The sequence below is a fragment of the Medicago sativa genome, chromosome 7, assembly GCF_051527215.1.
Source record: "Medicago sativa cultivar Bolivia chromosome 7, Bolivia_mono, whole genome shotgun sequence".
NCBI lineage: Eukaryota > Viridiplantae > Streptophyta > Magnoliopsida > Fabales > Fabaceae > Medicago > Medicago sativa.
Genome location: NC_140755.1, coordinates 87,050,277 through 87,063,592, shown reverse-complemented (window position 1 = coordinate 87,063,592; position 13,316 = coordinate 87,050,277). Strand labels below are relative to the sequence as shown.

Here is a 13,316-nt window from a genome sequence, read left to right as displayed (position 1 = left end):
TAGGCGGCGTTTAAAAATTGGTCCTTGCAATCGCTAATCCTGGCAAATTGCCCTTGCAAAGTTTAATCATTTAAAATTTCGTTCTTTGACCAACTTAATCACTGCCACGTCACCAGATTAGCAAAATGGCATGGGAATTGACCAAAATACCCATGGGCTAATTTTTTTTCCTTCAAAAATTTTTTTTTTCCAAAATTTTGAAATTTTTTTTTAAATTAAAAAAATCTGAAAAAAATAATTAAAAGTCAAAAAAAATTTCGGAAAAAAACTGTTAAATTAAAACTGAAAAATTTTCGGGAAAAAATCGTAAAAAAATTCGGGAAAAAACTGAATTTTCTTTTTGAAGGAAAAAAAAAACAAAAAAAAAATAAGCCAGGGGTATTTTCGTCAATTCGCATGCCATTTTGTTAATTTGATGACGTGGCAGTGATTAAGTTGGTCAAAGGACGAAATTTTAAATGATTAAACTTTGCAAGGGCAATTTGCCAGGATTAGCGATTGCAAGGACCAATTTTTAAACGCCGCCTATTTGCAGGGGTGAAACACACCATTAAGCCAAAATTAAACTATATGATTTTATCTCATTCTGCTCTTGACTGGCGATAACGTAAGATTCACATTTTTATATGATTTTTATATGATGCAAGCTCAAAGTTAAGAGATACAGCTACATATTTAAGAATAATTTCATGTTATTGTACTAAACATAGACATATTTTTCAAGCATCCAAGGAGTAAGTTTTCGTTAATTAATGGCTAAATCAAAATGTTTGTTCACCAAACAACTCTAACATGCACAAAGATGGTGAATCAGTCCAAAAGATATTGACATAGATGAACAATATTTGCAGCATCACTTGAAACATAAAGACACAGCTAGGCTTTAGATAACTATTTATTCATTCTTTTGGTGCAAGCAGCATTCATATTTTTTGCGTCTATTCCAATCCTGCAATGTAATGCTTTCTTGTGTGTCTGGAATGACATTGATTGAGATCATATTGGAAAAGTGCTAGCAAAAAAAAAAAAAAACCAACATACTTTAGTAAACAACTAAATAATGAATAACTAAATCGGTAAGTTATGATAATTTGAAACCTTTAGGAGTGTGCTAAATGACCATGATGCAATTCTGATTATAGTTTAGGTTGAAATAGAGTTCTATAAGTAGAATATATAGCTAAGATAGTTGCCAAACATTGTGCACTTTGTTAGTCATGTTTTCCTGTTACCTATAAATGGGCCTGCTAACCGAAAAACAATAGACAATTTCCACTTCCACTTGATTATTACTTGTACATGTGCCTGTGTCTATCCCATTCTAACTCTATTAAGCTACAGCCTTGGATAATTTTTTAAAAAATAAGAATACTAATGTAACAAAATCCCTACGTCTTAATATTATGAGAGTTCTATTATTCTAATGTTTATTATATACTTCAATTACTTCTTAGAATGATAAATTAGTAAGAGGAAATATACCTCATTTCTAGCAGATACATCGTTTTTATTCCCTTGAACATACTACAAAGCAATGAGTTCTAAAAAAAGAAAAATGTAGCTCCAATAAGCCTCCTTTTTCCTTTCTTCCAATCATCCTATCATCGACCAACTGCGGTGCCTAGTGTGCTTGAAGTTGGAGTTGTAGTCCTGTGATTCAAAAAGGACCCATCTTAAAAAGGTGACAAAAAAAAAACAGAAACATGAGAAAAATGAATGCATAATTCTCAAAAGTGCAGCCACATTTCTTTGTAAAAAAAATAAACAAATCAGCTCCAACCATGATGCTTAAAAGTCAGTACCAGAGGTGATGACACAATTTATTCAATTAGAAAGCAGCTGGTACTCATACAATAATACAAACACATTCATTTTATATGTTATGAAGTAAATGGAACTGATATAACTTTGAAGAAGAAAAAATTGTTTTTCTTTTTCTCATTTATGTAAAGATCTCTGAATAGTAAATCTGTCCATGTCCAAAGATATGTGCCACTTGCCTGTTGACATGTTACTCACTTTAACCTTTCACTATACAAATTTTACGTCTTTACCTTTCATTTATGTACTGGAGACCGACCAAATAATGATCATTCATGAGAGATTGAATTTTCTTTTCCATGGATCATCTTTTAGTTAAACACTTTTAAATTGATAAGCACTTTGCAATATAATAACCAAACTTAAAAGAGTACTCACATCAAACTATAATTATGAAATGACAAGGATTTTTAAACAACATAGTGACCTACATGAATTAACATAAATTCATGCAAGTGAATCATTGAAGATGAACTTACTTGCAAGCGAATTATAATTATGTCATAGTCCTGGATTCCTTAAAAAAATCATATAGTCTTGGATGATTTCAAAAGGAACCAAATTGTTAGAAATAACCGCATTAGTATATAGCAGAGACCAGATGTGCAGGCCTGCTACTTTAAGTTCTGTTGGTTGTGGTTGTTGGTGAATCAGGTAGAAGCTTGCACATGAGCATTTCAGCAGTTTCACTGTACTTTTGAAGGTCAAGGTTCTCTGCATCTGGGATATCTTTAGCACCAAAGAAGTTTACTCTCATAGTAAATTGACAAAAGAACCTAACTCAATGTCACACAAAATGCATGAGAAAATTTATGACAATAATGAATACTCCTAGCTCATTAATCAAGAACTAAACTTGAACATATAATAACGGTTTAGTTACATTTTGAGTGTGATTTTTGTCTCCCAGTTATCTTTAGCTCAAATCTGTTTCTTGAAGTTTTTATTCTATCAAACAGTGACATAGAAATAGTCATTGAACATGTCACTGACTCAAACACGTTGACATTGGTAATAATTTAAGAAAATGGTATAGTAAAATGTTATGACATGTATTAGTGTCGGACACCAGATGCACTTTTAATTTTTAGTGTCGGTACTACATAGTTAATAATTGTTACGATCAACCCCGGCTGACAAAATTTATTTATATGACAGAATCCAATACTTGATTTTCCTGAAAAATATCTACAAAATAAATTGCTCATATCATTTAAATCATATTAAATAGTTAATACTTAAGATTGTAGATATTGTTGTTATTGTTATGTAATTCGATTGCTCTTTTAGTGCTGTTTGATTAATAAACTCACCGTTGTGCAAAATGCACCACCACTGTTGTTTGATTGGCTTGATGTTTTCCCCTTGCAGCTGGTTCCTGTTAGTGTAATGGCCCCATTCATGATGCTTTTAGTCTTCTAAACCCTGTTAGTTTTTTGAACACATCTTATAAGGATTTGTATATTTTTAAACCCCACCATATTTGTTAGTCTTTTAAGAAAACTACTCATGTTTAGTTTTATATGCTAAATTGATCCGCCACACCCGCTCAGAAAATTGAGATGCCAAATTAGATTTCTTCGTAATTGAATCATTTGCATTCCTTTTTCTTTTCTGCTTGCATGTTAGGAGTGTGTCTATTGTCTGCATACTATCTGATACACAACTAACCAAAAAAAGAAAAAATTGAGCGCAAAGAAACAATAATTTGAAGGAAAAAGTATAACTGAATCCATTTTCTACAGACCTGAGAGCATGGATGGACTGATCTTGGTTTGCCGCATGCTTTTTTTTTAAATTAGGAAGCACTTTGGACAGTGGCAGGTACAAAGCTGCATCCAGGCCTGGTATATCTCTACAGCTTTCGACCGATCATGCCTATACAAATACAATATTTAGATGCCCCATCTTTTTCAGATTTCCAACGACCATATCCATTAGATGGTTTAAGCTGCCCAACTTGTTGCAAATTCATCCTCACCCACAGCCTTGCTCCACTAACCTAGATTACTTAGAAAGTCATATCAAACACACACACATACACGCATCATTGCAAAGCAGAAAGATTCAAAATGAAATAAGCACAAAGGATTCTACTATCTTTCTGCAGCAATATAATAAATTAAAGGCTTGAAAACTAAAGTTCCTTTACTCTCCAGTTTCTTGTTATATTCCCTCCTAACTGAAACATCAAATTCTCCCCAATGTTCATTTGCAATAAAGCCTATATCCCCAGATCCCACAATTTTTTCTAGATTTCGCCATAAAAAAAAAAACAAACATGTTTATTTAACATTTCACCATTTAATTCCTCACATAGTCACATTCCAAGCCCCTATCAAAGCTCAATCCTAAACAAAAATGAATCTTCAAAAACCATTCTCTAACCCCAAAGCCTATCCCAAAATCACCAAACAAACCAATCCACCTAGAATCACCAAACAAAAAAAGCAAAAACCAAAATTTTGCACACATAGATGAATTAAACCCAAAATTGCAAAGAAACAAACCAAAACTGAAAAATTTAAACCTTAAGATAAAACTAACAGATTTCTGCACACATGCAACAAAAATCTTAAAAAAACACTCCAGTGTAGTTTAACAACAAAAACAGCCAATTACCTTTAAATCGTTTCTTCCCTTTAGTATCAATGGGTCTACTCTTAGCCATTTCTTTGATTATTTCTTGAACAATGTATCTGTTCTGAAAGCCCGCATCACTTGGAGTCATTTCGATGTGGTTCGCACTTGATAACATAGTCAGCTCTAAATCTATAGATCTACTTCCAGCCTGAAAACAGTGCTCATGTACTTCAAAATAATAATAAATAACCAAATAAGACAGCAATGATTCAGTTCACTATACAGATAAAATGTAGTGCACATATTGGAATTTCCAAGGATCAAGGAAAATGATATTACTAAGCAAAAATATCTAAATAAATGTTTGTTTTTTCTGAGTAAAAGGCATTCATTTTGAGGCATCTCCTATAATCCAAATAGTTGTGAAAACCCAATTCCACTGTCATATGTATGATATGATAGAAACAGGTGCCAAACAATTCAAGCAAGCAACAATATCTACAAAAAAAGGTGTACATCAAGGGCAACAGAAGGAAATAATTTTGTCCAAAACTATAATTTCATACCTGTTTAATTTAATCAAATTCACCAAATAATCACATAAATTGCACTGTCTTTATAAAGGGACCATCAGAAATCCCTCTGTAACAAAAACACAATACACTGTGTTCACAGAAAGTCCTCAAACTGGACAACACCTCATATTTACAACAGCAAAAAAACAAACAAAAAAAAACCCATACCACTTGGACGCGATTCAGAGAGTCTTGTTGAGCCCAATCTGCATCCTAAACACATGAAACCATAACCAACATCAATTACACAAAAAAAATTCTGGAAAAAACAATAAAACAAAAATCACAGAATATGCATTCAATCATGATTTGGAATCCATCAACTGAGATCAACAAAAACCCAATCCTCTCAATCGATCAAAAAGGAAATGAATAAAACAGCCAAATCAAAAAAGTAGAGAAAAAATTAATAAAAACAAACAACACAAAAAAAGGAAATACATCAATAACCTAGACATGCATGCTGAAAAAAGATGGAGAACGGTGGAGATTAGTGTGTTCAACGGCGAGATTGACGGCGACGACGGCGAGATTGACGGCGCTGGTGTGTTTTACTTTTAGAGAAATCGCGTTTTTTGTGTGTTCCAGAGAGAATAGAGAGGAAACGTTTTTTAGAGAGAGAATAGATCGACGCCGGAAAATTGGTGAACGGCGATGGAAAATTGGTGAAGGCGGTGGTGAGTTGAAGGAGGAAGGGGAGAAACGCGTACAATGGGAGTGGGAGAGAAGGAAAAATAACAATGAAACTTACCACTCCATATATATATAGGGCAAAGGCAGCATTTATCAATTTACAAAAATAAAAAGGGGCACAAACAATTCAGCCGCCTAAAAAAACCAACAAAACCGCTGTGAACCAATTCATCAACAATTCAGCAAAACTATAGAACCAAAACACAAATTACCTCTTTATTAATTATTAATTAGATCAAAACACACAAAAAAGGGAAGAAAACAGAAACATGCAAGGCAATCAGACAACACAAACCTTAAAACAACCTAGAACCGGACCAGAAGTGAAAAGAACAGAGAAAGGAACCGGACTCAAGTGAAAGTAAACATGAGGAAGGAGTAGTTGGAACCGTGAAATAGTGGAATGAGAAGAAACAAATCGTATCATTCCATATATATAGCCAAAGCCAATGAATAATTAATTTACAAAAATACCCCCAAAGGGGCAAAATAGTAAAAAAAACGGACATGTATCGTCCTACATATATAAGTAGATAAGTAGATGCTATAAAAATATGTACTATTTGTACCTACTTTTTTTTTTTGAAGGAATTTGTACCTACTTAATATATCAATATAATTAGACCTTTTATACAAAGAGGGTTACATGCCTTTAAAATTAACTTATAAAAAATATTATAATATGTTTTGATAAACCAGTTACAATTTATATTCTCATATAGCAAAGCATACTATTTATTTAGCAAATAGGTGCCCTCTTTATGTAATTTTCAGAAAAGAATCACACTCACTCAATATGACTTATGCAAATTCGTTTTACACCTCCAAAACAATAGCCTATTTGTTTGATGATCAAGTAACAGGTGCATCATTCATATATCATATATAAATTGGAATTAATATTAACCCTATAGAAGCAATGAGTTCTAGAAACAGTTCCTGCGTTTGTTGCACGCTTTGAGGCTTGTCATGTTCTTCCACGTTCAATTTTGTTTTGCACTTTTGCTCATACCTTCCATTGTCTATTCTCCCTATTCTTTATCTTTTTTCTGAAACACACCTATTTTGACTTTTCATCACAAAATATAGTTGACTTGCAGACATTCCTCAATTTTCAATTTGAATTAATTAGCACATTCCTTCAATCGTCGCACCAATTTTTCCTCGGAGTACTCGTATGATTTTGTTTTTACTTGGTTCAACTAAACTTCTAATGTAATGAAAATCTTTACAAAAGAAAAAAACTTCTAATAAAATTATTATTATTTTGAAACTTAAAATTACATAAAAAAAAAAATTGAAACATAGAAGAAATCAAATAGTTGAACAAGTTCACACTCTTTGATCGGTTTTGTTTATTAGATTAAATCTTCATTACCTTTCAAGTTACACAAATCAAAACCCAATTTACCATTCACGAATCTTTTTTGCTAATTATTGAATATTTTTTTGACTCAATCAGTGAAATTATTTTGAGAAGTGCAAGTTTGGACAAAATAACATCAAAGAAGGAAAATATATTAAAGATAATCATATGCTTTCAATTTTATTGACTTCCATCTTCTATGAGAAACAACTCTAAGGTTGCAAAGTAGAGCAAAAAAACAAAAACATGAAGGAAAAAAGAAGAGAAATTAATCTCTTAAAAATAATTTACATAGTCTTAAACATGATAAAAATATAATACTCTCTTACAAAAAAAAAAAAAAAAAAACTTCTGTGCTCTATTCTTCATCCTCTTGATCCACCCAAACCATCAAAGAAAGTGGGTCTAGGGAAAATTTTGATATGTTATCGTCAACGACACCAAAAGATTGTGTCTTATGTGTATAAACCAAAGAAGAAGTAGAAGGGTTGGCTTTGATCATGCTCCTAGGTGGTTGTTTTTGTTGAGTTTGTGGAAGATCTTCACTATTTGGAGTTTGGATAGGAAGCACGTTAGGAGAAGCAGTAGATTGTTGAGGTTGTGGACGAGGGTAGAAGAGATCGGTTGGAAAAAAGTTGTATTGTTGAAGACCAACCATGAAAGAGTGGAAGAATTTGTTTGATTGATGATGTTTGTTTGAAAATAGGGTTTTAGGTATATGTTTTATTTTCTATAGTAAAAGTGGTTATGTGAAGAGGTGTATTTATAGAGAAAGATAGAGAAAAAAAAAAAATAGGAAAAGAAGGTTCTAAACTTTTCTCCTTTGGTGGCTTGGGAATCAAGGTGCGGTTTTCTTGGAGAAGTGGAAGGTGTACTTTTTTGTTAAAGGTGTGCTACTAGTCGATGTTTACAATTAAACATTCAATTTGTCGGTTTTTTTGTTGGAATTTTTGTTAAAGTTGAACCCCACTTTGATTCCAAACAAAAGTAATTCTTATTGATTTTGTTTATGATAAAAAGAAAATATTGATATCTCAAATTACGATCTAGAAAAAGAAAATTATATCCTCTTATATGTTTATTGCTATACACAAATATTGATATCTAACATATATGTACAGTACAAAGTTTTTTTGTCTTGAAAGGGAACACAATCTTCTCACCCTAAAAACAGTTTTATATTTAACACAACATCACATGTTTAACATGAATTTACTTGAATGAGTGCATTCTATGCAATCAGTCATCACATGTTTAACATGAATTTACTTGAATGAGTGCACTCTATGCAATCAGTTTATTTTCTAGTAATTTAGTGACCAAAATTGCATCCTTACGGCAAAAAAGTGGAAAATTCTCTGGATATTACAATGTTATTCTAATTTGATTTAATTTTTATGAGAAAAAAAAATTCATTATTTGTCTCTAAATATACAAAATGTTATTCTTTTAGTAACAACCACTTTTTTATTTGTTAAATTTAGAGACAAAGTCAAATACTAACAAGTTTTTGGTAGATTCTTTAAAAAAAAGTTTTTTGATAGATATTAATTCATATTCAAATAGTATAAATCATATTGTATATGGCCAACAAACAACCATAAACCATAAACATCATAACAAACAATTGTCAATTTTAAGATGACAACAAACAAAAGTAGTTTAAGAAAATGCTTAAATGCACTTTTGGTCCCCTATGTTTGCCATGGTAACAATATTGACCCCTTATTAAAAAAAAATCACATTCCTGCCCCCTAACTTCATCCCCTTTTGCAACTCATAGGCCCCCATTGATTTTGACCGGTTCAAAGCCCATGTGGCCACTCAATGGACGCCACGTGGCTAATTTTTGATTAAAAATAATAAAAAACGCCACATATTTTTGAATGAAATTAAATAATTAAAATAAATTTTAAAAAAACCCAAAAATTAAAAGAAAAAAGTAAAAAGCTCAAAAATTCATCCATTTATCGTCATCCTTCATCCCCCTTTTAAAAAACCCAGAAACACAACCACCTCCTCTTGTCCCTTCTTCCAACAACCACCACTTCTATCTTAACTAATCAAAATTTACCACCCACCAACTATAAATCCAGCACAAACCACACAAAACAAATTGAAGAAGAAAATAATGACCCATTTTATCATACATGAAATTCTACTACATGGCATATCATATTCTGGAACCTAGAAATCCACAAATTTAAAAGCGAATCTAATAAGTGATGTAGAAATACAGAGATGATATGATCTTAAAGGATACAATAGTCATAAACAAAGGTTCGTCCTTTAAGACTTTTCCTCTAAATATGATTAACCAGTAATCCTACTTCAGTTGTAATTTTGTCTTTCAACAGAAGAAGAAGAAGCATATTGAATTTAGATTAAAGCTGACATTTTTGTCGACTTGAAAAGTGTAGATTAAGAAATAAAGAGTCTTGATATTGAGGTAAAGAGTTGAATCTTGTCGTTCAGAAACATTGGTACTGGACCTGCCTTCATTTGAAGATGGACTCACCATTGTGTGGTGTTGCTCAGCTGTAAAGTAATAGAAGGCGAGATGAGTTGTGGCGTGATGTTGGTTGTTGTGGATGAGGGTTTGGATTTCACGGTGGCTGGTGGTGATGCGGTCTTCGAGGGTGATTGTTGAGGTTGAAGAGCGTAGATTATGGTGGTGGTGGTTGAAGGTCAGAGAGAGATATTGAAGGTTAGAGAGAGATTGAAGGTTGAGCGTAGATTTAGGTTGTGTTTTTATTTTTTTTCTTTTAATTTTTGGGTTTTTTTATTTTCTTTTAATTATTTAATTTCATTCATAAAAATGTGTCATTTTTTATTATTTTTAACTAGAGGAAAGATGGGCACTATCGTGCCCGTCTGTCCGCTCTTTCTACTGAGCTAACGCATGTGATTATTTTATTATGTTTGTTTGTATAATTTTGATTAAAATTTTTAAATATTGATGAAAATTATTGATATATTGATTTATAAACAAATATTGTCAAGACATATAACAAAATTATTTTTGAACTCAACTTATTTTAATTTGCCTGCATATAAAATTAAGATAAAATAATGATCATTTATTGTTTATTCTAATAGTAATTAGTAACATCATAACATAAATGTATAAATGACATGTTATGTAAAGGAAACATTGTTATGATTACGATAAAAGAATATCTTTAAAAACTACATTTTTCGTAAAGTCTCAATCTTCTCATTTTATTTTCCCTTCTTTAATGAGAGCTTTTGTTGAATTTTGAGAAATTCGTCTTGATAAAGCCACATATAATTCACCATGACTGAAAACATGTCGTGGAAAATAGATTCTGACATTGAGAATCGTCTGCCATTGTGACTTATATATGGTAATAACAAAACTCAGTTTAACAAGAAACTGTATTCTACTAAGTATAAAGGGAAGTCATGAACTCACATTTATTTTTAATTTAATTTTGGGCAAGAATGCTCTTTTTCCAGCATTGCTTCTTGTTATCATTTCCACATCCAACATATTCTTAAATAAACCACGACATAACAATCGTGTCCCATTACACAGGCCATATATAGGGTCTATGTTTCGCAACAACATCAAAGGTGCATATTTTTTTACCTTCAAAATATGTGGTGGGATACTTCCTTGAGCAATTGAGTTTGGGAATTCATGTTGATATAAGTTATGAGTATTCCCTTCAACCTCGTTAAATGACAACAAATTATGTTCTTCTCCTATAAATTGATTGATAATTAATATTTGATATAGTGGTAACAAATCTTTTTCTAAAATATTTTGAGTCCTAATCTTTTTTTAGAGGATTTAAAGTCCAATCTTTAACATTATATTTTGCTCACGTTTGTTACTAATCTTTTTTCATAAGATTTAAAGTCCAATCTTTAACATTATTTTTTGCTCACGTTTGTTACTAATCATTTTTTTAGAGAATTTAAAGTTCAATCGTTAACATTATTATTTTTTGCTCACGTTTGTTACTAATCTTTTTTTAGAGGATCTAAAGTCCAATCTTTAACATTATTTTTTGCTCACGTTTGTTACTAATTTTTTTTTTGGAGGATTTAAAGTCCAATCTTTAACAATATTTTTTTCTCACGTTTGTTACTAATCTTTTTTTAGAGGATTTAAAGTCCAATCTTTAACATTATTTTTTGCTCACGTTTGTTACTAATTTTTGTTTTGGAGGATTTAAAGTCCAATCTTTAACAATATTTTTTTCTCACGTTTGTTACTAATATTTTTTTAGAGGATTTAAAGTCCAATCTTTAACAATATTTTTTGCTCACAATTGTTACTAATCTTTTTTTGCTCATGTTTGTTGCTAATCTTTTTTTAGAGGATTTAAAGTCCAATCTTTAACATTATTTTTTGGTCATGTTTGTTACTAATATTTTTTTAGTGGATTTAAATTCCAATCTTTACCGTTATTTCTTGCTCACGTTTGTTACAATTGATCAAAGGCTAAGGAAGAGTAGCTTATATTAATAAAATAATATGGAAATACTGTTTTTTGTGGAAGTAATAAAATAATATGTAAATACTGTTTTTTGTGGAAGGATATGAAAATACTTGGAAATCTTTGTCGGTTGTATTGAGGGGAACAACACAGATGTACAATATAAAATCGACTGATAAAAAAGTAACATGAGTTTTTGTTTTGTGCTAGTTTTTTGTGAGTTTGATATGTGGTTAACAGAGGTAAAAGATGGTTAATGGAGACGATTAGTGACATAAATTATTAATCCACGTGTTATTTTATAATTGGCTAACAGTAAGAACAGTTCATAAGGAATTGTGTGTAAGTTTTCTCTTTAAATTAAATTTATTATTATCTATGTATTACATGTGTTATTTGTATTTAAAATTAAAATTAAAAATTAAGGGTATTTTTGGAAAGAAAAGTCCAACCCAAAAGTGTGCTGAAAGGGGTAGTTTTCTTTATATATAGTATAGATTCAAAATTAGCCACGTGGCATCCATTTAGTGGCCACGTGAGTTTTGACCCGGTCAAACTTAAAGGGGGCCTATGAGTTGCAAAAGGGGATGAAGTTAGGGAGCTGGAAATTGATTTTTTTTTTAACAGGGGGCTAAAATTGCTATCATGGCAAACATAGGGAGCCAAAAGTGCATTTAAACCTAAAAAAAAACACAAAACTTTGTTTTTTTAAAAAAATAAATTTAGTTTTTCAAATATATAACACTAGCATGGACACCCGTGCCAAGCACGGGCTAGAATTTCGTCATATTTGAGGGAGAAAATGTTATGATGTATCAAGTGTTGATTTTTTTTTGAAGGAAATGTATCAAGTGTTGTTAAAGTCCAATTAAAACTCATATTTTTTTTTTGAACAACAAATAAATCAATAACACTCATATTTAAGTCTTCAATTTTTCGTTGAAGATGTGGTATCGTTCTCACTTATGTGGCTTCTCTTTCTGCAACGTGTCAAATCACATCAATGTTGTCTCCCTTATAAGGTCCAAAGGCGGTATCATATCTGCGTTCAACATTATGGGGGGTGGAGGGAGCGCTTCTTGGTGGTGGAACATAGACACGGAGAGTCTCTTAATGGAGAGATGTTAATTTATTATGAGTTAAAATTTGACATTTGATGTAAGAGTAGATGTTGAGAAACATATGAGGGAGATTATCCATATATCTAATGCTTTAGAAATTTGGGTGAAGAAGTGATGTCGATCTCACTTATGTTGTTGCTCTTTGACTAATATGATGATACAATCCAATGTAGGTTTCCATAGAAGTCGCAACATTATAATGATTTGTTTTGTTAGTTTTTGGGTATCATTTGTTTAATTTTTTATCTTAAATTTTAGCTTTAGGATGTCATCCGCTTTTCAAGCAATTTTTTATTCAACCTCTATTGTTTTAAATTCCTTCACTTGGATACAGACATCTACAATTCTTTGAATTCTCTTCCTTTTGAGAACGCGCAGCCGTGATGATGCCCTAGGGTATTGCAAAGGTTGGTTCACGTGTTTCCCATTACTAGAGAAATCATTGGGTTATTTTCTGTATTGTTTCCATTTTGTTCTTGCTGGAACCCCATCTGTTTTGCTTCGATTTTGCTGGTATCGTTTTCCATTTGCAATCGCCTGCTGGACTGCTCTCATCTGCACACTTTTCTGTTCGGTCTGTTGTTCTTCTTTGGTTGTCCGGAGCTGATTTTTCCAATTGTGGTCGCGCAACCGTGTTAATGTTCTTCTGCATTACAAAGGTTGATTCACGTGTGCTGCAATACTAAAA

At 31.7% G+C, this 13,316-nt stretch overlaps 1 protein-coding gene across 1 annotated transcript; it reads right to left on the bottom strand.

Moving 5' to 3' along the window:
* Positions 1-674: 674 nt before the first annotated feature.
* On the bottom strand, positions 675-6,099 carry LOC146909723 (uncharacterized). The gene is made up of 7 exons (XM_085729377.1): positions 5,968-6,099; positions 5,148-5,192; positions 4,444-4,612; positions 3,135-3,823; positions 2,301-2,597; positions 1,483-1,650; positions 675-1,012 (listed from the first exon to the last, which is right to left on the bottom strand). The coding sequence occupies exons 1-4, from the start codon at positions 6,097-6,099 to the stop codon at positions 3,819-3,821; spliced, it is 351 nt and encodes a 116-aa protein (XP_085585503.1). The 3' UTR covers positions 675-1,012; positions 1,483-1,650; positions 2,301-2,597; positions 3,135-3,818.
* Between the last annotated feature and the right edge of the window lie 7,217 nt (positions 6,100-13,316).

Coding starts and splice junctions, on each gene's coding strand:
- LOC146909723 (XM_085729377.1), bottom strand. CDS start 6,099: ATGATACGATTTGTTTCTTCTCATTCCACTATTTCACGGTTCCAACTA. Junction 5,193..5,967: donor CGGTTCTAGGTTGTTTTAAG/GTTTGTGTTGTC, acceptor TCATGTGTTTAG/GATGCAGATTGGGCTCAACA. Junction 4,613..5,147: donor CTCTGAATCGCGTCCAAGTG/GTATGGGTTTTT, acceptor CACTGTTTTCAG/GCTGGAAGTAGATCTATAGA.